The sequence below is a fragment of the Mauremys mutica genome, chromosome 9 (genome assembly GCF_020497125.1).
Source record: "Mauremys mutica isolate MM-2020 ecotype Southern chromosome 9, ASM2049712v1, whole genome shotgun sequence".
Classification (NCBI taxonomy): domain Eukaryota; kingdom Metazoa; phylum Chordata; order Testudines; family Geoemydidae; genus Mauremys; species Mauremys mutica.
The window spans coordinates 89,899,610-89,926,170 of NC_059080.1; the positions used below are offsets into that span (position 1 = coordinate 89,899,610).

At 43.3% G+C, this 26,561-nt stretch overlaps 1 protein-coding gene across 10 annotated transcripts in view; it reads right to left on the reverse strand.

The window, feature by feature from the left end:
- TNIK (TRAF2 and NCK interacting kinase) overlaps positions 1 to 22,360 on the reverse strand; it is a 295,814-nt gene extending 273,454 nt beyond the window's left edge. For 4 of the 10 annotated variants that reach the window (XM_045030264.1, XM_045030265.1, XM_045030271.1 and 1 more), the window contains exon 1: positions 21,904 to 22,348. In XM_045030264.1, coding sequence (XP_044886199.1) covers positions 21,904 to 21,960 — 57 coding nt within the window. In that variant the 5' untranslated portion in view covers positions 21,961 to 22,348. Of the gene's footprint in view, positions 1 to 21,903 lie in introns of all 10 variants that reach the window. The other 6 variants (XM_045030269.1, XM_045030274.1, XM_045030266.1 and 3 more) reach the window with 4 other exon arrangements.
- Between the last annotated feature and the right edge of the window lie 4,201 nt (positions 22,361 to 26,561).

Sequence of the window (26,561 nt, forward strand, 5' to 3'; positions counted from 1 at the left end):
TGAACCAGCTCACCCAATGGCCTTAGCTCTCTTTATACAACGAATGGGACTGTAGCCGTGTCAGCAGGTTGTGACTCTAACAAAAGTCACAATTTCAGCCATAAGTGGGGCCAAGAATCTTTGGCTTATACAGCTGTGACTGAAAATGGAGCACTGACTGTTCTGAGATGTGCACAACTAATCTACCACCACTGCAGGCTAGATTCCCAGCTGAGGATCTGGCCCAACACTTGAATAAGCGTTTAACTTTCATTTTAAAGAAAAGAAAGTGGAAGTATCTCATTGAACTATAATTGTATTTAAAACGTGCATAGCTTTGTTAACTTGCTCTGAAACAGAAAGTGAGTGTGCGAGGGCACATTTTAGAGTTTTGCGACCACAACACTTGATACTTGCATAATCTTGAAATAGTCTCATATGCTAGAGAGTCACAAGGAAGTTGTGTAACTAGGACTTTCTACCTGACACAATTTGCACAATAAATTGCATAATAAATTCTCAGAAGTGTTTTCTGAAGTAGGTTCCGCAGCCTTCACTGAGGAATGGCCTGTCTCTGATAAGGCTGTGTATGATGGGCTAGTCTTGCAATACTGCTATCATGTACAGTGTTAGGAATCTGCTCCTGCAGTCATTACTCCAGCAAAACTCCGTTGGATTCAGTTCAAACTCAATTTCTTCAATTCCATTGGCGCACTGCCTCACAAAAGACTAAGTCTGGGCCGTTGATTTTAAAGTGATGGTATGAATATGTGGAGGAGAGGGAATGGATAGGAGTAAGAATTCTGAATTGCTAACCCACTTTAAAGGAAAGCTCTTGGAAACTCAAAGGCAGTGGTTTTCAGATAGTGATCCATGGGCCCCTAGAGTCCGCAGACCATGCCTAAAAGATTTGCGAAAGCTTGTCATTACCACAGAAGTGATTTTCAACCTATGGTCTGCAAACAATGTCTAAGATTTCCAAAGGGGTCTGCACCTCCATTTGAAAATTTTTAGGGATCTGCAAATGAAAAAAGGTTGAAAACCACTTCTCAAGGAGGTTTAGAGCTTGGCTACACTGGAGAGTTGCAGCGCTGGTGGTGGGTTTACAGCGCTGCAACTTAGGCTGTGGCTACACTTAGCGCTTCAAAGCGCTGCCGCGGCAGCACTTTGAAGCGCTAAGTGTAGTCAAAGCGCCAGCGCTGGGAGAGAGCTCTCCCAGCGCTGTCCGTACTCCACCTCCCTGTGGGGAATAACGTACAGCGCTGGGAACCCAGCGCTGGGGCTTTGACCACACTGGCGCTTTGCAGCGCTGCAAAGCGCTGCAAATTTGTAAGTGTAGCCAAGCCCAACGTCACTGTCCACACTTGCAAGGCACATACAGCGCTGCATCTCCTTGGCTGCAGCACTGGCTGTATTCCTGCTCTGCCTGGGGTATAAGGATTGCAGCGTTGGTGATGCAGCGCTGCTCCGCAAGTGTGGCCACCAAAAGCGCTGTAATTGACCTCCGAGGTATCCCAGAATGCCTGTTCAGCCACTCTGCTCTTTTGTTGTGAACTCCGGGCTCCCTGCTTATCTAAAAAACAAACACAGCTACTGTTTGCTCCAGCAGAGGCAGGCAGGGGGATTTTTTTGGAATGTTCACAGCTAGTGTTTGCTTGAGGAGAGAAGCAACACGGCGGGGGGGTGGGGGAGGGGGGAGTCAGTTTTGGAGCAGCTGCTTATCTGGTCTGAAGGCTATTTGCATTTAGTGAATAAGAGAGGGGTGGGGGAAGGGGTCCAAACTTTTAAAATGATTGAAGGTTGGTGCTGTGTATCTTCCAGTCCTTAGAACTTGCAAGGCAGGGAGCTCACACAGTGTCAGCTCCAAAAATCCACTCTGTCTCCCCCACGCTCCCTGTCACACTCCACCCCACCCCCCTCTTTTGAAAAGCACCTTGCAGCCACTTGAATGCTGGGATAGCTGCCCATAATGCACCACTCCCAACAGCGCTGCAAATGCTGCAAATGTGGCCACACTGCAGCGCTGGTAGCTGTCAGTGTGGCCACACTCCAGCGCTTTCCCTACACAGCTGTACGAAGACAGCTGTAACTCCCAGCGCTGCACATCTGCAAGTGTAGCCAAGCCCTTAGATCTTATTTGGCTTTTTGAGCAATGAGAGAAAGGCATCTAGGATAATCAAGAATAAAATGGGGGGGGGGTCATCTGGGGGCCAGATTTTGGCCCCCAGACTCTCAGTGGTAAGCATGAGCCCCTCTAGCATGAATAAGGTCACTGGCCCATAGATTCACAATATGCTGTAGCAGACCTGTCTTCCTCTATTAGCTTGGCCTTGCTTTGTTTGGCATTTATTTACAATTACTACTGCTTTAAGCTAGTTAGGCCACTTGAAATAGCTATTACTGGAATTCAGGAAAGCAGCTAGGAGTTTCATGCCACCTTCTCTAGGTGACAATTACTCCTCCAGTCACTCTTTGAATGAGCACTTCCTTGTTTGCAACTAACTGTTGCTGATAATGATCAAAGGATGATGAAAGGATGAAAATAAACCTTGACATGGTCTCGAACTTCTGGGAACATGAACCTAGGTTTCAGTCTGTGCATAGGTTGCCTATTTAAGTTTCATCCTGTAGGGTCTGACTCAGAGGGAAGGACTCCTATTGACAAGGTGCCACATAGATAGTCATCCAAGTATACAATTTGTTTGGGGAAGAAGGAAAGAATGTACCTTGAACAGATTTTCCCTACACGCTACAGCCAGTAAGACAACGCTGGTTTCTTTACCTATTGTGCAACAGAGATGAGTGGTACATTTTAGGTCAGATGCCTGCAACTCGCTCCACACAATGACTTGAGTAAATTAAAGCTTGACAGCGTTTGCAAGAATTTGCATGTTATTAACCCAACTCAACTGCTGATCGGATTTTGTATTATGTGGTCTTGTATCCAGAGAGTTCTATCAGATTACTTACCCAGTTCCTCAGACTGAACCAGTGTGTTACATGGGCTGCCTATGTTTTCAAGCTAAGGAAGAGCCTGGTGGTTTGCCTTATAAAGCCTGAATGGTCAGGAGGTGGTGATCTACCAGGGGCAATGTCAGATTTGTCCAGCTACCATTGGTCTTTGCTGAATTCTGTCAGGGTGCCACACACAAGTACTCAGTCTCAGTTGAAACTGAAACTAGGGTAACTGGACATAGCTACACTGAAAGACAATTCAGGTGCACTGATTTACACCAGCGGAGGACCTGGAACTGAGAAGTTAATTGCAAAAGTCTAATGAAAACCAAAAGCTTTCAACAGAGCACTACCAGAGGGACACAGGACTCCTTCCTGGGCAAGCCCTTCTATGGGTCTCTTTTATAGACACCAGCAAGGATTTTGAAAGGATGGGAACAAGGCTCTGCATGGCATGATGGACCCCCAGAAGCATCACAGTGCAAGACTACCTTGCTAATGATGGAAACTGTTAAAGACATGGATTAAAGTGTAACATGGATGTCATAGAGAATAAGCTCGGAATGAGGAATGCACAGGTCATCAGCCTGACAGCTTCGGCTAGGCTGGAGAATCTGGAAGCCTTAATTAAAGAACAGTTACCAGCTGTCTCAAGGGGGAAAGCGGCAGATCTACATCTCTGGCCCTTCTTTGGGTATCTGAAGCAGTGGAAACATTTGCCACTCTGGGAATCCTAGCAAATTTCCCTGCCGGTTTTATAAAGAGGAGTTTCAAGTCATCGCCTAACAGAAGAGGTGGCTTGCTTTGTTTTAAACAGAAGTAACAAAAGAATCTTCTTTTAGATCACTGCCAGTCATTTAAGAAATTGACAAAAATACAATTGAGAGAGAAGTCAGGATAAGATTAAGGGCTTTAAACTCAGATTTTTTTTTCCCCTATGTGTCATTTTCTCCTCTACCACTCAAGGCAGGGTTCACATCAGGAAGAATCTCTTCTACCTTCACTCAAAGGAGCAAAAGAGTGGATTGTGACTGTATAAGTCAGCAAGAAGTCCTCTTGCAACCCTGCCTGCCTTACCCAGCCCTTGGAGCTGGCCATGTAGGATCCACAGAGCATTGTATGCCTGGCTATTCCCTTCTGGACCAGGTGACAGCGAGGTGCAGGGATGGGTGATGGTGATGTCTGGGGTCTTCACCTCCTTACTTGCTGGCCAATATGGCTAAGGCAGCCCCTGGGGAGTCAATTTGCTCTTGCAGTGCCATCCACCCCCCTGTCTACAATTCGCGAGTCAGCCCTGCAAAAATCATGAGATGGGCTTAATACTAAGGCATCTCAAACTGATCAGTGTTGGATTCTTTTTATTGGCCTTCTGGTTTCTGAGCCTTTATGTTGAGGAATAAGCTTTTTTCTACAGCCAGAATTACTTTTTAAAAAGCGACGCTGGGATTCTCTTATTGTCCCCGGATACCAGCAGCGGGGGCTTGAAGACAAGACACCCAGTATCATGTTTGGAACATGTTTGCCGGAAGCGGGGAATGGGATCACTTGATGATTACCTGTTCTGTTTATTCCCTCTGGGGCACCTGGCATTGGCCACTGTCAGATACTGGGCTAGATGGACCTTTGGTCTGACCCAGTATGGCCATTCTTATGTTTCTTAATCATTCATTAAACCCTGATAAAAATATACCCTTACTATAAACTTTGACCCTATAATAAAATCTTGCCAAGACAACATTGTTCTTACCACCTGTGATTGGGGCCTGTTAATTTGCTGGTTGGGGTGATTGGCAGGAATTAGGGTCCTCAGCAATCCTGCCCGTTCAGTACCATATTGTGCTCTCATAGGCAACAATGCATTTAGCCCCAGTCATTAGGGTAGTTTGTACAGTCTTTATATACGTTAATTTGTTCTGTAGTTCCATTAAAAGGCAATTAACTTCATTGTGGTAACTGCTAATGTCCCCAGCAGCCAAGCTGAGATGCATTTATGGTTCTAAATACCAGTTATTTTCAGGAACATTTTAGGTCCCAATATGCTAAACACACTTCTTTAGCCTGGCTATTGAACTACACAATGGTAAATGTACTAGAATTTGGCACTTTTCCTTTGCAGGTGATTAACAACTGACTCATTATATTGCAGTGTATGAGTCACCTTGGCTAGGTCATCATAAATGATAACTGGTCCTCAATTATTTCCTTTAAGGAAAACAAGTTTTGTTATGCTCACTTTACATCTGTTTTTATCCACTAGGTCTTTCCTTCTGTTACCTGCTTCATGGCTTGCTTTTTACCTCCTAGTATAGAGAGTAGCACTAGAATGGTCAATCCACATGCAGTGTAACCATGTGGTGCTTTTGAAAACAAATACCAGACCATAGAAACAGGTGGCTCACTAGAGTGAGAACTGAAGATCTAGGCCATTGAATGCCTGAAGAAAGCAGATCTGTTAATTTCAAGTATATATGAATTTATCATAGAATATCAGGGTTGGATGAGACCTCAGGAGGTCATATAGTCCAACCCCCTGCTCAAAGCAGGACCAAATTCCCAACTAAATCATCCCAACCAGAGCTTTGTCAAGCCTGACCTTAAAAACCTCTAAGGAAGGAGATTCCACCACCTCCCTAGGTAACCCATTCCCCAAACTTCCTCTGTTTTTAGTATGTTGTCACTCCTAACATTTTCCTCATTATCTTTCTATTCTTTACTGAATATACTTTGCTCAGAACTCCATCCCTAGTAACCAAATACAATTGTTAATGAAAGACAGAATTGTGTAGTGTCACACTTATGACTCACATTAATAAGAATTGGACAACTAACAGCTTCCACAATCGTCTCATAGAGCACCCTTCAGGTCCATTGACTGTAAAACAGCCTCCCAATGCACTGGAGGAACCCTCATCAAAAGAGTCATTTCTAAGTAGACTGGACAATACACTTGAAAACTAACAAACAATACTGTACATTCAGGGGGATGGACAGCCAGCAGCTCTCTTAACAAGACATTTTAAAAGTAACCTCCAAGTTCAATAGGGCATAAATAACTTGACTTACATTACGTACTCAAGCATTTGCAGGATAAAACCTGCTATGGCACATGTATTCTTTCCTGTGCAGGAGTCCTGCACCTTCACATGCAGAGCAGCCAGACATCTGGCTACACAATTGGCATGCTCAGATGCTGTTTGCTTGGGGACAGCAAAGTTTAGAACAGTGGTGTGCAACCTGCGGCCTATCAGGGTAGTCTGCTGGCAAGCCGCCAGACAGTTTGTTTATATTTGCACGGCCACCCGCAGCTCCCAGTGGCCGCGGTTCGCCGTTCTCAGCCAATGGGAGCTGCAGGAAGCGGCAGCCAGCACGTCCCTGTGGTCTGCACCGCTTCCCACAACTCCCGTTGGCCGGGAACGGTGAACTGTGGCCACTGGGAGCTGTGGGCGGCTGTGCAAATGTAAACAAATTGTCTGGCGGCCTGCCAGTGCATTACCCTGATGGAGCTGCCTTAAGGCCCCTTTGATAATTTGGCCCACTATTTTGTCCCAAGAGGGTTGTATTTATTTTTCCATTTCCAGTTGGAGACAAGAGTGTGGAAGGCGAGAATGCCTTGTGGTTTAAGCCCTGAACTGGGTATCAGGAGATCTGAGTTCAACTCTTGGCTCTTCTACAGCCTTCCTGTGTCACCATCAGCAAGTCACTTGGGCTTTTGCTGGGCCAGGGCCCTCATTGAAACTTCAGGCATGTGAGCAGTCCCATTGACTTCAGTGGAACTCCTCACATTGTTACAGCTAAGCACATGCTTAAATGCTTTGCTGGATTAGGGCCTTAATCTCTCGGAGACTCATATTTCCATCTGTAAAGTGGGACCAATAATACTACATCTCTCTCTTAGTTTCCCTGTCTTGACTAGATTTCAAGTTTTTCAGGCTAGATTATCTCTAGGTTAGCACAGTCCGTACCGTAGTCAGTTCCACAATTTCAATTGGAGGCACTCCCAGCATTCAAGTACTTAAGAATTTCTTGTAACTATTTCACAATTTTTTTCTGTACGTAAACATATTTTCAAAGTCAGTTTGCATAATTTGCCGAGAATGAGTTTCTACTTGTGACAGCGGTACCAATTCAGGAAAGTCCTGGGCTTTAATTAATCCCTTTCAAGACAGCAAGGTGAAAGCAGTGAGCAAGTGCCAACCTGAAGAGGGATGTTCTCACTGGTCCCGATTCAGCTCCTGCTGCTCCCTTTCATTTCTGCATGTACCAGCTCTCCTCTCCTTTTCATAATACTCCTGATGCCCATTAAAAACTCGGCGAATATTAGTTTGGAGCAAATGGCTGGGAGTTCTGTCCATCATCACCAGGGAAGAGTGTACTGAATTCGGTATATGTGGCTTGGGAAATTTGTTTTTGTCCACTTTCAGCATGTCCATCAGTGCAGAGCTCTGGGCAGTGTTTATATTTAGAGCAGTCCACTGTATTCAGACAGGAGGAGGTAGTCACTGTGGCTGCGAGTTTCACTTTGGAGACCATTTGCAAAGCTCTCTCATTACCACGGTCCCATTTAGCTATTCCAGGCTCTTTGAACATACTAATACACTGATCCCTACAGAGTGGGGAGAGGAAGACCACAGAGTCATCACAGTCTCTCAGCTAATCAATATTTAAAAGGCCCAAGACTTACTGCAATGAAGACAGCTTGTCTGCATGGCCAGAAAAAAGACTATTTAAACCCCTTTTAATTTTAAGACCTAGGGCCTAGGCAACACTCCAAGAGCACTGCTTCCTTCCCCACCCCATCTCCATTTCTTTCTTCCTGGGCCATTAGCCATTTAGAAGACGCTACATATTGCACGACTCCCCCCAGCCAGACACTGGCAGCCAGGGTGCTAAGAGTGAATACTGAATGAGAGAGAAAACTGCATTGCCCTTTACGCTCCACCATGGAGTGCTGGCAGCACCACTATGGTTTAAGATGAAGTCACCATTTCCACTCTACTGTTGGGTGGAGAAGTGGGAGCAAAATGCGTTAACTTGAGTTATCGGGATTCACTGCAGCCCAAAACATTGCTTGGAAGTTATTGGGTTTTTAATTCCCGGGGTACATAACATACAGGAAGATGCCCTTTTCACCACATCCAATCTATTTAAGAGGAACGATCTGAGTTTTCTTTGGAGGCTTCCATAGCTACAGGGGAGCTTTTTTTTTTTTTTTTTAAACTGAAAAATATGCAGGTCATTCATCCACAGTGCCACTTGGTCTCTTGAGAAGGGAATTTTTAAACGGCTAGTTATATTATTTAGAAGAGAGGCTTCTGTACATAAAGTCAATACCATTTTGTTCACTGAATTAAAAAAAATTCCCGGCTCATTTGGCTTGCAGAGCTCAGATCCACACCTGGACTCATTTGGATCAACATTTGCAACATTGGCTGCCTAAAATCAAGCACCTTAATAAATGGGGCCTGATTTTCAGAGATGCTGAGCTCCAGCATTGATTTCAAGTCGTGGATGCTCAACACCTCTGCAAAGTGGGGCTGTTTCTCACTTAGGTGCCTAGTTTTAGGCACCCACATAGGCCTATATTTTCAAAAGGTCTCAATAGGTACAAGCACATAAGGTGGGATTTTCGTAAGTATTTTGTATTGGACTAATTCAGCACCAACTGGCGTCAACAGTAAACTTCCATCAACTTCATGGGGAGAGGAGTTAGGCCAATGTTACGTGCTTTTGAAAAAGTCTCTTCCAAAAATGCCAATGTACACAAAAACCAACCATTTGCTTCTGCAAGTCAGATACGTACATTTGCGGGTGCATATTGTAAAGTCAAGTTTTCAAGGAGGCCTTCAAATATCTGGCTAACTGAAGAGCTACAATCAAAGAGAAACAATGAACTTCTGTATTGACGCTGCTTCTTCAACTTCTTCTCTGATCATCCTGTTGTGCCTCTAAAGTATTGCAACGATAATAATCGCACTTGGCATCCCTACAGCATCTGCCATCTCTAAGAGCTAGAAGATTGACACAATGACCGGAGATTACCACAGACATGCGACATGTGATGTAGTACAGTACCTATGAAATAGGAAATGAGCTAGAGAGGTAATGCCTATTAACTTTTATGTTAATTCCTGGTTACCAGTTTAATACATAAAAAGAGGAAGGAAGTGACAAATATGTTGAGTTACCCAAATTAATTGTGGATTCTTCCTAGTTTATAAAGCAATATCATACTTTGCTATATCTTTTGCACCTAAAAGGTGTTCCTTTCCAAAGAACATGCAACCTAGCGGTTTAGCTCTTTAAAGCACTCTACAGAGGAAGCATGCAGACAGTTTCTGTGTTTCGTGACCTTTTATAGCTAAAAAAAACCCCAAAACACACTTTGGGAGTGGGGTAATTAAGAAAAGCACATTATAGCTACTGGACTGATAAGGAGTCACATGAGGAGGGACTTATCATTCCCAGGCTCTTGGGCAAATTAAACAAGACATTTTTCTTGCAGCAGGCCATGCTCATTGTCAGTTCACAATTGTGGTACTATCTGGATTTCTCAAGTCTCAGCTACCCAAAATAGGGGAGTAGTCCCCGACGTCTATTATTGGAGGATCAAGACTTCTTAGTGGAGGGAACTTCCCATACTGATCATCAAAATTGCACTGCAGATGTTCTCTTTTTGGATACCAGAGATTACCCATGAAGTTATTGTTCTTCCCTCCACTTCATGACGGATATTATCCCAGTTCCCTTAGGTAACTCAAGCCATTTTTGTCTCTCAGACAAAAAACATCCACCACATACGGTGTTGTGTAAAACCCAGAGAACAATTTGAAATCAAAGGTCAGACATAGGTTAGGGGTTTGTTACAGGAGTGGGTGGGTGAGAATCTGTGGCCTGCGCTGTGCAGGAGGTCAGACTAGATGATCAGAATGGTCCCTTCTGACCTTAAAGTCTATGAGTCTTCTTGGAGAGAGGCTGCCAGCTCATTGGCTTAATGGGTTAAGCCAGGGCCTGTGACCTTTGAGGGACCTTTTATTTCCCCAGCAATATCATAAATCGAATACATGTGGTAGCTGTGCCTGTTGCAAAATGGTGCTCATTCTGAAGTTACCCCACTAATAAGGCATATGTGCCACTCTGAGACCCAATGGGAAAGCAGCAAGGAAAGGGAATTGACTCTCGTTCTTAAGGGAGCAGACTTTATGTGTCAGGTTCAAGGTTGTAGAGGCTGTCTAATATCTGCCTTATCAACAAACAGGCTTTAAACAGTGCACGTTTCTGCCCATTCCTCTACATTCATAAAACAAGCACACGAGCTGTCCAAGAATTGGGAAAGGTTTCCCCCCACCCTTTTTTTAAAAAACATTACTGATCAGGGTCTGGGAATTCAAAGGTTGGGCCTTTTCTCTGGAATTTGCTCCCCTGGGTACATGTCAGAGTTTGGCCAGAGTGCAATACATTGATAGATATCTATGTCCAGGTCTTCCATTAACTACAAGTTGGAATCCCCTCAGTCAGGGCTGGTCAAAAATGTTCCACTGAAACTTCCCCCTTCCCCAGCCACAAAAATTGGGTATTTGGCTCAATGAAACTTTTCATAGAAAGCACCTGCCTTCCTTAAAACAAAAAAAACAAAAAAAAAAGATTTCATCAGAAAGCTAAAAACTACTTAACTTACAGCCTTAGTTTCATTCTTCCATAAAGCAACAATGGTAGCATGTTAGTTCTGTGCTGGGCAATTGCTTCAACATCAGGTCTGCTCACCTCTTCTGTAGGGAAGAAATACTGTTTGCTCTTGCCATATGAAATCCATCTGGATACTATAGTGCCGGCTGCCTTATTTTATCACCTACATTGATGATGATTATTACTAACACACACCTGGAACTTCAGGGGTGTGGCCGAGTATGTGGGGCAAGTTAGTAATATCAGAAAGACCATTCTGGACTGAAACATAGGAGCCTTTCTCCACTCTCGAAGTGTTCGCCATTTAAAACAGTAAAATCAGGAGTGCAGAAAATTATAAGTGAATCATGATTAAACACTTTTTTCCAACTTCAAATGCTTCCTTCCCCTTTTAAAACAAGCAATTAGCCAAACTCTTTGGGTACCAAAGCAAAAAGCCAGGGCCCAGTCTCGCAAGAAGTGGAGCACCCTGCTGGGAAATTGAGAGCAATGAGCCCCTCCCTCAGGATTAGTCCTCCAATTAGTGCTGGAAAAGAAAAGTTTTGCCATTTCCTAAATGTTCTTTAGACAATTCTCCCTCTGCAATGATAAGCCTTTTCTGTGCAGAATGTCAAGGCTCATTGCATTTGCTGCCTGATCTAGTCTCAGGCAGTTTCAATATGCAGGCATAGTTCAGAGCAACAAAAGGAGAAGGGAGGGAGATGGGTGGGGGGAGGGAAATCAAAGGCTATGGGCTGTATAACTACAAAATGCAGCTCTTCATGTAACTGAGCTTGAAATGATTGAGGCTTCTCTAAGTGCAGCAAGCCAGTGTAGTCCAGGGGAGAGGCTGATGTGCTAAACATCAGGAGCCCTAGGTTCTAGTTCCAGCTCTAGCACTAGCCTGTTGTGTGACCTTGAACATATTGCTTCACATCTCAGGATACTTCTAAGCCACACCAAAAAAGCACCACCGCAGCATGTCTCAGAGCCCAGGTCTTCAGGCTTGCACTACGGTACTAAAAATAGCAGCATAGTTGTTCCCACTCAGGCTCTGAAACCCAGCAAGGGGGTGGTTCTCAGAGTCTGAGCAGAAGCATCTATGCTGCTATTTCATAGCCAAAGCCCAGTCTGTAGGTGTAGGCTTTGAGACTCTCTGCCACAGGTTTTGTTCTAGTTTTTTTTCAGTTTTCACATCTATAAAATGGGGAGAAAGCCGGTCTCCATCCGTAGCGCTCCAAAGGAAGGTAAGTATTATAGGTGCTAGACACTACTGTAACTTCAACTCTCAAAAAGCAAGCTTTTCAAAATGTAATACGACAGAATCAAGGAGAGATTGGCACAATGCCCTATATCATACCAAACGGGAGTGGAGTCTTCCCTTGCTCACTTTCCTGGCTATTGCTGATTGTCACGATTGTGATGTTACAAATTGCATCAAACTGTATATTTTCCCCACCTCCACGCCAAGTTACCTATTTGCCCATTATTGTTAGTTTCCCTTGAGGTAGAACTGTGTGAAATCTAATAAGATTGTTTTAGAAGCTCCTTGTTTATATTCTAAGTCTGTGGAAGTCAGAATGACGATCAATATTTTGCCCTTGGTCTTCAGGCATCAAGCAGGGTAATTTAAGATTCAAATCCAATTGTAAGAGAAGGATTTTCAAAGAGCATCTTAGAGTTTGCAAGTTGAAGTTGGGATTGCACTGTCCGTGCATCGTCGTCTGGTATACAGTAACTTTCAAGTGCATCTATTCCTTGGAAGCACGTGGGTGATTATTGTCAATATATTTACAGCCAGTTCAAATGGAGATCCTGGTTACTCCTAACCACCTGTTCTACTCACTACATTTAATGTAGTTTGGTAGCTGAACATCTTTATATAGAAATTACAGGGTCTACACTGACCATTTGCCCCTGCATGTGTATAAAAGGTGTAATCTAATGTACTGACCACCTTTTCCATTGAAATGACTTCTTTTCAGAGTTACTTTTACCATCCTTAGGCCCCAACCAAGCCAAGCACTTTAAGCACATACTTAAAGTTAAGCATGTGCTTGAGCAGATTTAAGTAAGTGTCTTGCTGGGTTTGTGCCATATTCTGTAGTTTAAAAACAAAACAACCCACAGTTGTCTTGATAGTTGACTAGAGCAGAGGTCAAGGCCCTACAGCAGCAGATATTTCTTAGCCATGTTTTTTAACCTGACAAATCTCTAAAGCAGTGGTCACCAACCGGTCGATCGAAATCAACTGGTTGACCCTAGAGGATCTCTCAGTCAATTGTGATCTCCGGTGGTGCAGTGTCACTGCCGCTAGGGCGGGCTCCCTGCCTTCCCCAGCCCCATGCAGCTCCCGGAAGCAGCCAGAGTGGCCCCGCGGGTGGGTGGACAATGGTCTCCCTCCACGTGCTGCTCCTGCCTGCAAGCACTGCCTCTGCAGCTCCCATTGGCCAGGAGAGCTGCGGGGGCGGTGCTTGCAGAGAGGGGCAGTGCACGGAGCTGTGCGCCCCCTGCACCCCCCCCCAGGGACTGCAGGGGTGCCTTGGCCCCTTCCGGGAGCAGTGTGGGATGAGATAAGCAGGGAGCCTGCCTTAGCCTCGCTGTGACCGCCGCCAGCCAGGAGCTGCCAGAGGTAAGTGCTGCCCAGCAGGAGGCTGCACCCCAAACCTCATCCCTGAGCCAACACCCCATATCCGCTCCTGCACCTCAAGCCCACCATGAGCCCCCTCCCAGAGCCAGACCCCCTCCTACACCCCAACACTCTGCCCCAGCCCGGAGCCCCCTCCCAGAGCCAGCACCCCGTACCGCCTCCTGCACCCCAACACTCTGCCCCACCTGGAACCCCCTCCTGCACCCAAACTCCCTCCTAGAGCTTACACCCCTCCCTGCACCCCAACCCCCTGACCCAGCTCAGTGAAAGTGAGTGATGGTGGGGGAGAGAGAGTGATGCAGGGGAGGTGATGGAGTGAGCAGGGTGGGCCTTTGGGGAAGGGGTGGGGTAGATCCTGGGTTGCCCTTAGATTCAAAAAGTGATCTTGGTCGAAAAAAGTTTGAAGACCACTGCTCTAAAGGAATAAGATTTGGCCACAAGAAAGGAAGAGAGAGAGAGAGAGAGAGAGACATGAGACCATTGGCAGGAAATAGATCAACCCTAATGGTGACAAATCCAGAATTCAAGAATCCAAGAGCATTTCAACCAACTACTACTTACTTGTATTTACACAGTGTATATTTGGTACACAGAAGATATGCAGGGTTACAGAGGAGAAGTACTAGTCAGTGATACTTAGTATACCATTCCCCAACAGTAAAGTGTCAGTCATATTCAATCATCACTAGGCTGTTTTGCTTTTAAGTCTGAAGTGTCAAATAAATATCAACATCAGATTTCAAAATACTCATGAGATTATGTTCATCATCCCACTCATGGGGAGGGGAGAAATTTGCTAAGATTCAGGACTGTACAGGAATAGGTTATATCAGTGCCAATTTAAGGGTAGCCAATGTTTTAAACAAAATCCACCAGTCCCTGGCATTCAATAAACCTCATATATTGGAAGGCAGAGAGGAGAAGCAGTGGAGATCGCTTTCTTTTGTTTCCCTTTTAACCAAAAACTCTCATTAGAACCCTCACCAAAGAATGTGGCAAAAACATTACTAAACATAGGCCAATTCAGGAAAACATCACCACTTAGAAGCATTTAAGCACGTTCACTTTAAGCATGTGCTCATGGGCTTTCCTGATTGAGGCTCAAAACACATTATGTGCATGTGCTGGAAGAATGTATACCTAAGAGTCTGAAAGATACACAGTATATTGACAGTGACAAAGAGTCCTGTGGCACCTTGTAGACTAACAGAAATATTGGAGCATGAGCTTTTGTGGGTGAATACCCACTTCGTCTGACAGTACAGAATATTCTTCTGCTTGTGTCATGTAGAACGGATGATGATGAAGACCTTGTTGGGTGTGGTGTTCCCCAGGATTTTTTTTCTCCCCAAAGTAAACACCTGACATTTTGAACTGTAGCATATTGTACAAAGGCACCACAACAACAACACTGCTCTTCAAAGTATTTATATACGCCTCAAAGATAAGTCATCTCTAGTAGAGTTGATCTAGTAGTATCTAGAAAGAAGATACTTGGACTCAGGAAAATCACCCCAAACCATCCTTCAATTTGATGACAGAATTTTAAACAGGCGCTCCCCCCCAGATCACCACTCCAACACTTAGCTGAAATGCATGATGTATTAGTAGCTGTTCATACGTTTGGAGCATTCTTAACGTTTCTAGCACATTTTTACTTTACGTGATATATCCTGTGTTATCAACCTGATGAAAGTATTGCAACGATAATAATAAACCTGATGAAATACTAGTAACAGTACGATGCCAGTATTCTTACTAGTGCACAAGAGGCTCATATCTTAAATCAAGATCAGCTAATGCAAACAAATGGTCAACAAACATCACTGTTCTACAGAGGCAAGGCTATGGCAGTAAACAGTGACACCGTTGCGTTTCATCCAGTTCTACACAAGTCAGCCAATATCACTCCTACTTACCCTAGCGTCTTCCCCTGGAACCAACCCTAAGACCAAGAGTTTCCAAAGTGACGAGTGAGTTGGGCCCCCCACCCCAACATCATGCACATTAAAGGGACCCAATCTCCAGAGGATGGGTGCTCAGCGCTTTTTGGAAGCCAAGCCTCGTTCAGGAGTCTAAAAGTGAGCATCCGGAAATAGAGGCATGGAGGAAAATGACATCAACCCTTCACAAAAAGAGAGAAGCAATGCCCGCTGCTCTCTAGCAGCAGGTTTATCAGAGAGAGGAGCTCAAGCTGTAAATCCAGATCTGGCTTTCAAACACCCCAGAGTCCACAGTGTTCAGATTCAGGGATTTGCTTTCAGACTGTTCTTGATTTATAATGAAATAAGGACCCACATAGGCTCCTTTACCAATTAAGCAAGGAACAGCTGTTAAGTGCCTTCTCTTTTCCACAAGCCCCTTCTCCTTATCCACCCCAGCGGCTCCTCTGACTAATGAAGGGTTGCTATGTGGTCCTTGTTGCTTAAATCACATATAAGAACAAAGTGTACCTAAGCATGTTAAATCCAGGCATGCCAAGACTAGTCAGACAAGGCACAGCTGTGCAATCACCAGCTCTCAAAGTGATGAAAGAACAGGATTTGTTTTTCTAGAGCAACTTTCACACTTAAGTGGCTGAGAAACGGTGATTCAAGACGGATTAGGCAATAGCTGATCAACCATTGGCAGTCTTGGGTCCCAATCCTGCTAACATACATGTTTGAAGAACTAGGCTCTGGGGCATTGAAATCTGTTGTATTGAGAAATGACATGCTGCCACGGTCAGGCTGGAGGGAGATTACTAGTGCAGTTCCTCAAAGATGATCAGGTCTTGGGACAGATCTTATTTAACATTTTCGTTAATGACCTTGACACAAAAAGTGAGAGTGTGCTAATAAAGTTTGCAGATGACACAAAGCTGGGAGGTAAAGCCAGTACAGAAGAGGACCAGAATATCATACAAGACTGGACAACCTTGAAAACTGGGTAACAGAATGCGATGAAATTTAATAGTACAAAATGGAAAGTCATGAAGTTAGAGACTAAGAACAAGAATTTTTGCTATAGTTGGAAGCGACAGACGAGGAGAAAGACTTGGGTATATTGGTCAATCACAGGATAACTATGAGCCAGTGATGTGATGCAACCATGAAAGAGGCTGCTAATGCACCAAGGACACATTAGGCTAGATATTGCCAGTAGAGACAGGGATGTGTTATTACCATTATACAACACACTGGTGATACCTCATCTGGAACACTGTGTGCAATTCTGGTCTCCTATGTTTAAGAAAGATAAATTCAAACTGAAACAGGTGCAGAGAAGTGCTACTAAGATGATCAGAGGAATGGAGACCCTGACTTACAAAAGGAAACTTAAGGAGCTTGTCTTGTTTAGCCTAACAAAACAAAAGCTCAGGGGAGATATGATTGCTCTCTAAAAATGCATCAGAGGAGGAAGAGGAGTTATTTTAGTTAAGGGCCAATGCTGGCATGAGAATAAATGGATATAAACTGGCCATCAAAAAAATTAGGCTCATAATTAGACAAAGGTTTCTAACCATCAGAGGAGTAAAGTAATGAAACAGCCTTCCCAGGGGAGTAGTGGGGGCAAAAAACTTAACATATTTCAAGACAGAGCTTGATAAGTTTATGGAAGGGCTGGTATGATGAGATTGCCTACAATGGCATATGGCATTAGCAAATGTCGCCAATGGGCAGAGATGGGACACTAGATGGGGAGGGCTCTGTGTTAATATAGAGAATTCTTTCCCAGGTATCTGGTCCGTTCGTCTAGCCCACATGCTCAGGGTCTCTAACCAATCACCATGTTTGTGGTTGGGAAGGAATTTTCCCCCAGGTCAGATTGGCAGAGACTCAGGGAGTGGGTGGTTCGCCTTCCTCTGCGCACAGGTCACTTGCTGGTCTGAACTAGAGTAAAATGATGGATTTTCTGTAACTTGAGGTCTTTAAATTAAGGTGTGAGAACTTAACTAACACAGCCAGAGGTTATGGGCGGGTGAAGTTCTATGGCGTGAAATGTACAGGAGCTCAGCCTAAATGATCATGGTGGTCCCTTCTGGCCTAAAGTCGATGGGTGTGTCTGCAAAGCAATAAACACCCATGGCTGGCCTGGGTCAGCTGCCTCGGGCTCAGTGCTGTAAAACTGGAGTGTAGAGGTTTGGGCTCAGGCCAGAGATCTGGGACCCCACTAAAGAGAAGCAGGTTAGAAAACCTCTTAAAGAGAAAAAAAAAATCTTTAAGCACCTTACAGACAGAGAACTATGTTGGATTTACAACATATTGTGAATTTAACAGTAGCAAAAAAATGTCCTATTGGAGCTCTAGTTACTAAATCCTCATTTTTATTCTAAAAAAAAAAAAAAGCCCCCTATTTAAAGTGCATCTCAACAGCCTGAACTATTCCTGATATTGAACATTATTCTGCTAACAGCCAAGCCAATTTCAACTCATTCTGCTACTAAACAGGTCAAAAGGACTGGCAAAAATATAAAATAATATCTTCCAACCCAGTACAAAAGAACATTATTTTGTTATTTGTCTAATCCTCATGTCAGTGTAATATGTGGTGCTACCAGGTCTTAGGTATCTTCACCATCTTAACTTACAGTTTTCTGTAACATTAACAATACGCATCAGCCTTCTGAATGATCAATATTTCCAGAATTCTTCCAACATGTAAGGCCTCATTCTGCCTTTTCTTGCGCCCTCCGATTTCCCTGTCGAAGCCAAGGCACACAGATACCATGATGATGAGCACCGTATAAAATGACTGATGGAGACAGACAGCGAAGAAGGCAGAATTGGGCGCTAAATATGCTTACCAGGTGCATCGATCCATGCATTTTAAGCAGGTCACACCTCAATGCATAATTTTTCATTGCTTCAGACCTTTGTTCCACATACACACGCTACTGTGGTGGCCCAATCTTTGGTTGGCATAAATATCAATGTGGAAAAACTTTATTTTTTTTTTAAAATGGCATTTATTAATGTCAGTTTATAGTCCAATTCTGCAAATTCCTGGTCAGGCAAACAGTCAGTGGGAGTACACAGGCCACTAAAACCTGCTTGCGTGAAAAAAGGTCTGCAGGACTCTTGGTTTTATTCAAACCATGATCAATATTTAACTGCACACCCTACTTTAATTCCATGGAAGTGTCGAATAGACCCCTATTACTTGAGAGAAAAGGAAACCAGAAGAAAGAAAGAAAGAAAGAAAGACAACCTCATGATGACGACTCAGCACAGTGTAAGTTTACTTGACTGCTTATTAATAGGCATGTTTTCTGTGCATTGTGTTCTCTTTCTCATCAGCACGTTTACAAAAACCAAAATTTCAGTTGAATCAAACATAGTGATCTGTTTCATAAGCATTTCTTTTAGTTTTTCCTATTTTGTTTTTAGGCATGAACTGTTATATCAACCTGGCTTTGAACGGCTGGCTGCTTCTGTCTTATAACATTTTTAATAGCTATTTCTCACTATTTCAGACATGTAGAGAAATGAACAATGTTTCCTCCACCCAGACACACACATTTACAAAGCTGCAGCCACACAGCCCTTTCCTAATTTTGTAAATTGCATGAGCCTTATGAAATTACTCCTCACTGACATGTTTTGTGTTCTGGCGGCAAATTTACTATTGATTTCTGATTCAGATGCTGTGGAATGATTGAAACTCCTCAACGGATCAGCTGAATAACCTTCTAAGTGCTAAATGAGGTTAGTTTAGAAGATCTATTCCTCAACAAATTAGGGACCCAATTTTTGTTTGACTTGAATAATTGAAATGAAAGTGCCATAACAGGCCTCTCCCATTTAAATTATTCAGCGTCTGGTATTCTTCCTCTTTGGATTTTGTGCATAGCCAGGAAATGTCTGCTATGCCCAGGAAATGTGTGCCATGTACAGTGGGGAGAAAAGCATTAGAAAATGAAGTTTGGGCCCAAATGAACTAATGACATCTTTTCTTTACAGCTAGGTGTTGAGAAAAATTTGATCCCTAATGCTAAGGGCTACCTCTGAGCCAGAACAGCGGTTCACCCTACGTCTTGCCGGCCTTGGAGCATCAGTCACGCAGGGTCAAATGTTCACACAGATTAACTGTTCTTGAATAATTTAACTAATGTAGTAGATACAAGTAGGCTTTTCTCCTACCCAATATTTGTCTCTTAATTTTGGGAGCTCTGGACAGATTGTCTTCACTTTGGTATGTGAAGATTCCCAGTGTGCCCTTTGTTTTCTCGTACACTCTCCTTCCCCACCAGTCAACATTGGCACCAACCATTCTTCAGGGGTTCAAAGCAGCAGCATGAAGAGACTCGACATCTAGATACTGTTCAGGCAGATCTATCATTAATCTAAGCCAACAGATCCTGTGGCTGACCAAATTAATGGAGGCAGGGGGTTTGGTTGCATTTTTTTTTTTTTAATCTGGGGACAGGAGCACAATGCCACGGAAAGAGTGTATAGCAAGAGGCAAAATGAATGCAGTTTCAGTAGAGGATTTCATATCTCCATTTCTGGAATCATTTTTTTTTTTTAATGGAAACTCAGTCCTGCTCAGAGGCTAAAAGAATATCAGTTATTTTGGACAGAATATATCTTGCACAAGAGCTGCCATTCAAAAAAAAAAAAAACACACACCACACACAAACAAAAATATGACAACATAACTGTAAAACACTCAGGTCCTTAAGTGTTATGGAAATTCTTAAAATAAGTGTTATGATGATATTAAACTGCTGATGTTCCTTGAGAACAAACAATCAAAAACACAGTTGATTCTTCTCTCAAATTACATTTGCTTTACACTGGTGTTATGGCCAATCACATTTCTCCCGATATTCATCAGAGGTGAATTGGACCTAAATGTTTATTTTTAAAATATACGGTCCTGAAATTCCAATCTTGTCCACACCTTGTACTGCTGAGCAATCATTTACAGTTACACCCTTATTCAGCAAGAAAGTGGGGCAAATGAATTAAATGGGAATCTTGTTTCCACGGAAGCAAATAATATTTCTAACACTACACTCTTGAAAGTCTTCAGTGGATGCTGCTTTTAATTTTATTTTTGAAAAAGTCAGTGCCGACAGTGGAATAAGCAGTCTTGCTGTAATAAAGCAGGAATGAGCTTTCAGATAGGAATTTCAACACCATGTTAGTTACGACTCCTTTAAGTGACTAATAGCTGAAATCAGCAATATATTCTTAGGACCAAAAGGATGGAAGAAAATAAAAGTTACGGAAACAGGAGGAAAAAACATCAGGTCACAAAGAAAGTGATGGCTGCCATATTTGGTAAACTATACATCTAAATGGTACCCTTTAAATAAAAATAAGAGCTTTATCTTTAAAAAAGTGTGTGTGGGGGGTAGCTAATGAAAACAGATGAGGACACGGACACACACACACACTCACTCTCCCCCAGGGTTTAGCATCAGTGTGTAACAATGTGCTGTACCACAAGGTGTGACCCTACACACTCCAATGCCCACCCACCACATCTATGTTAGTAGCCAACATTGATTCCGTTCCAATGATGACCCGTGTGTATAAAAATACAAATACACACACACACACACGCACAGGTGTGTGTGCAAGCATTTATTTAATCAAGCTCCAGGAGACACTGCACTGCCTGCTGAGAGTGGCAAGGAAAGGTGCATCCCATTCTCCTGAGGGCAATGGAGGTGAGGAGGGAAATCATTAAGGGCTCATTATGTTCTAATTTCACAACAATAACGTCAAAATGGACTCTATGTCTCCCCCCGCATACAGGGGAGAGGCAGCAGCTGAGCCAGGCCCCACGGAAGAGCATGCAGATCAGCAGGGGAACTGCTGCTGCTGTAAGAATTACCACATATCTGAGGACAAAACGAAATGAAAAGCCACATCCTCCCTGGCCAGGGTTTGTTTGCGTCTGGCTGTGTGTGTGTGCGCGCTTTAATTCAAGCCAATGTCTCCGGCACCTGGTTGAACCCAGCTGAAAGGGAAATGTCACACTTCTCCCAGGTGGAGCCGAGCCGCAGAGCCAGCCCAGCCCACGCGGCGGAGCCCCAGCAGAGAGCATGGCAGGGGGGAGACACAGACACAGACACGTCCCCATCTCCCTCCAGGCTCGCTACCTTGCAGCAGCAGGTTCGCTTCGTGCCAGAGGCGGGCCGAATAGCAACGGGGGAAAGGAAACCCGGGCCGGGCAAGCCTGGACTTACCCCATGCACAAAACAAACACCCACCAACCAGGCCGGGGGGGGGGGGAGTGAGCGACATCCCACCCCCCCATCGAAAGCTACGTGATGAACACACACAGCGCTGGGGGGCGACCGAACCCGTCTCGGGCAATATGGACTCGCGGCTCACCCTGGGCTAGTTATTCCGTGCACGGCGGGGAGGGGGCGGGGGACAGGTGGGAGTTATGCAGATTTATTTATTTTTCCCCTCGAGCTGCAGAAAGCATCACACACACACACACACACACACACACACGCTCACTGGGGCTCTGACACACACACACACACGCGGGCGCGCGCGCCCAGAGCTGCGCCTGAATCACGCTCGCAAAGCCGAATAAATGCCACCCGCTTGCATAAAATAGCCACCTGATCCCACGCCGAGCCATAAAGCGCGCGCGGGGGGCGAGACACGGGCGAGGGGGGTTGGATTAGGAGTAGGGGGGGGTTTGCTCACCCTCAGGGCTGAGAGATCTATCTCATCCAGGCTCCGAGCCGGAGAATCACTCGCCATGTTTACTTCTTTGCCGGTGAAATTGACCAAAAATATAAATGAAACGCTGCGATCTTCCGCGTGGATTCCCCACCTGGGTCTATTGCACTCCTCTCCTCAAGCAGGGGGGCGGGGGTGGGGTGCGAGACACCCCCACGGCACGCCAAGGAAAAAGACAACACAACCAAACAAAAAAAAAACCAACAAAACAAAAATCCCTCAGCAAACAGTGCCTGCCTGGGCAAATCTTCCTTTGCAATCCTTTTGGTAAGGAGGGTGAGGCCGGTGCAAAGCTAAGGGTGATGCTGGGGAGTGGGTGTATTTAAATAGGACATGCTTTCTGCTTTTCTGTGGATGGCGGCTGCATTGGCTGCTCTTATAATGAGACACATCAACTCCTCCAGTCGGATGGAGAGAGAGCCACACAAGTGTCTATCACGGCTTCCTGGGAGGAGTGAGAGTCACAAAGTGGGTGTTGCCTTCCCTCAGGAGAGAGGCAGTATTTCCATGCCATGTGTTTTGCACTATTATCCTTCAGGGGAAAGGAGTGAAGGTAAAAACTGCCTGGACCTGGACCCTGCTGACTTGTGGACTTATAACCTTCAAATTGGACCATCAAAACAAAGAACAATTGTAACAGATCCTGTCACTTCAAAAGAAAAAAAAAACACTCACCCCCACAAACACACACCCACATCCTTCCTACAGTTGGAGCACCACAAAAACCCGGCTCTGGGTTAGCTCCGTCTGGATCTTGGCAAATTTTGGCCCATTGTACTATCTAAATTGAAAAGAAGTGCAGCTGTTCCTGCTTTAAGAGAAAAATCTGGCCCTTGGTATAACCCAGCCCAGTAGCACTGGAAAAACACATGCATGGGACCTGGGTCCTGGTGCAGTCAGTCAGTTTGGAGCACTACTTCCCCAAGTTTTACTGTCTAAACAGAGGGGTAAAAAATGTAGAGACTCCAAAAAAAATCCAGGCCCTGTTGCAAACTGATGCAGCAGCTCTGCAAAAATGTGTATCTGGCACATGGATCCCGCTAGATTCAGATCTATTTAAATTCCAAATCCAGGAATTCTACCAGCCATATAGAGAATGGTAGCTCCCCAAATTCCACTTCAAAAATCCAGACCCATCTCTGCAGAAAAGCACCACAAATATTTAGCAGCTGGATCCTTCCATTTTTTGCCAACCCCCCTAATTATACCATTAAAATAGACAACACATGTTGCCATTCCTTCTTTACCAAGATAATTCAGAATTTCACACATCTTGGTGCAAGTGCAGCCACATATGGTATATTAGGTTTATACAATTTGGGGGCTGGGGCCAAAAATTGCCAAGATTCAGATGCATGAATCCAGGTTTTTCGCAGCACTCAAGTTCCAGGATGAATTAGGGTCTGGAATTGTTAGGTGTAGAAGGAGTGCCTACACTTAAATCTCTATTTATGCCATTCAATATGGGGTTGAGGCCTAAAAATTGTCTTGAACCAATAGGATCCAGATATCAGATCTGTTGTTTTTTGCAGTGCTCTTGCTCTGAGATGTCAACAACTGGATCTTTTTGGTTCAGTAGAAGCAGCGAGACTGGTTCTCTACTTTGAGTGCAGTAGAATCTAGCAGAATCCAGTTGGATCCAGGAAGATCCAGCTTTTACCTTTTTCCTTATTTGTTATTCTCAACCACCCCCAAACCTGGTACATTCCATGTATTTGTTGCCTCAGGAAGGATATTATAGAGGATGCACTGGGGAGATTGTCAAATTTCACAGGTTTGCATGGAGATCTTACAAAATGCAGATCTGTGAAGTGGCAACACAGCCACACAGTCGCTTGTGTACAGAAGAGCAGTTGGATGTTAATTGTGCTTCATGGATTAAGATGCTCTTTGCACTTCTTTTTAATAGCAAACAATCATGCAATTGACAGAAAGGCTTGATGCTTGCAGCTAGTGCATAAAGGGTTTTGTAGTCTGAGATTCAGCACACTTATTACCAAGAGTAATTTGGGAAGCAGAGGTAGCCAGTGGGCTAGCCAGGCAAAACGGAGCCTAGCTGCTGAAATTTCCTCATAAGCAATAGGATATCATAAGCCAGTCGCAGATCTAGGGGCAGCTCATTACCCCACCCCACTTTGTCCCCTCTTTTCACGGTCACTGTGCTGTCTGCACAGTGAATACCCTGCAGGGAAGGAAGTTCAGAGCTCTAGAACTGAATCAATGTCTTATTATCATTATTAGCACTGATCACAGAGTTACTGGTACAGGCGGAGAAATGGAGCAACAGCGTCATCACCCAGTGCTGGTAGAGCATTTTCCCCTAGAAAATTCCAAGTGCAAAGCAGAATGTAATTCTTTTAATTGAACTGCCAAATATCTCAGGTAACTGAAGTATACAGAAATATAAGGGTTGAAAGCCTGCTTAGTGGTGCAGTGATGCAAGCATAGTTGAGCTCGTATCAGGGTTTCCAATACAAGAATAAGGAAATCATTAACATATCACAAAAAGATTAATCTCTGCTGACATTTAAAGGATCTAATTTGACTCAAATCTTAAATTACGGGGACAAAAGCTTTTACAAAACCACGGAACAATCAAATTGTTGCCACACTTCTCTGATTTTTTTAAACACTGGAATTGTTTTTTAAACCAAGTGATGTTTATATTGGTTGTAACCTAAACATTGCAATATTGTACTAATACATTGGCTAGAAGCCAGAAACAAACAAAAATGAAAGCAGTGTTACTGTCCTCATTGTTCTAGATGAGAGAAATTAAAAGAGCAAAGTGTATTTTTAATATTCTTTCAATTTAGAGAATATAAAATGTAATTTATGAAACAGATGGGTTTTTTTTTAACAGATATAAGCCTTAATCCTTCCATAGGCCTGCTAGCATGGACACCTGCAACAATATGATGCTACCATGCTGGCAGAGTTACTTGCAGAATTGAGGCCTATAATTAGTCTTTGAAGATGGTAAATATACAGAGAGCCTACTTATATGAGTACCAGAATAAATATACTGAATTATGATAGTTTATAGTGAAGTGTAGTGAAAATTCCAATCGCTTCAATGCACTTCAGTGCGCAAATGCAGCTCCAGTCATAATGAACATCTGTTGATAGGCTGTTCTGTGAAAAGAAATGACTTTACAATTCATGTGTGCGTGTTTATAATATCCAAATCTGTGATCACTTTAGGACTTCAAGATTGTTGTAATTGTGCTACAAATAATGTCTTGGTGGCAGTGGACAGAGAATCCAGAGAGCAGAAACTTCAGCCAGCTAGGAAGTTTCTATCTGAATGATTTTTTAAAATGGAAAATGCAGTTTCTGCAAGATCAAAATTTTCCATGCAAAAATTTCAGTTTTGCTGAACATTTTTGATATTCCATCAGAAAATTGAAATGAAATATTTAATTTTGGGTTAGTTTCACTTGAATCAGAATATTTCATTTTGTTGAACTGACCAGAAACTCTTCGTTTTTAATCAGTTCAGCATTAAACAGCATTTTCCTATTGTGTTGCATGCCTCATGGGAACTGTAGTTTGGGCACCCATTCTATCCTATTGACTGAGCTCACTAAAGAACTACATCTGCCATGATACAAAGCAGAGTTCCATCGCACCAAGCAGCCTGGTACATAATAGGAGTTATATAATTGTAGATGTGTCTTGGTAGATGTAGTACAGACAAGGAGCATAGTCTATAGTGGAAAATGGGGACCTGAGGCTCCTGAACTACAACTCCCATAAGGCAATGCACTAAAATACAGAAATGCAATTTAATAATGAACTGATTTGAAATGAATCATTTTGGATCAGTTCAACAAACCAAAATTAAACATTTCAATTTCAAGGACTATCAAAATGATTTGTTTCACTAAAAAATTTGGAAACAAAATATTTTGTCATTTCTGAATTGAAAATTTTCTGAATATTTCATTCTGCAAAAATATTAATAATAAATAAGAATAATAAATCAATTTTGTCCTAAGATGGGATTCAAATTGTGGTTTAAGTTATAAAAATGATTTGAGTTATAAAAATAATGATTGAAGTTAAATAATTATTTAAATAATGCTTTAAGATATTAAAATAGATGTGTTAATGGGACACATTTGCTTAATAAGATTCTAATTGAATTCAATAGGCTTTGAATTAGACTTTGCAAAGAAAAAGAGTGACTGAAATAAGGAAGCATGGTAGGTCAGATTTGGGGCCTATTGATTGACAATATCCTGTCCACTAACATATTTTGTTAGTAGGGGAAGTAAGAAAGATTCATCTGATTCACTGTTTTCAAAGGAATTCCGTGACTATTAGACCAGATCTTCAGTTGGTGTAAATTGGAACTGCCACATTGACTGCCATGGAACTATGCTGATTTACACCAGCTGAGGATCTAGGCCAACATTTTTACATGAAATGCAGTAGTTAAAGGGCATTGCCAAAACATACTAAAGGGTGTTTAAATATTAATACTCTATTAAATGGATAATAATTGGATTTCAAGCTAACGTGATTCCTGCCGCAGCTGCATTACAAGATACTCAGAAATTAATGGCTACTTGTGTCCATCCTGCATCTATTGATCTTCCCAAATGCATTTTAATTGA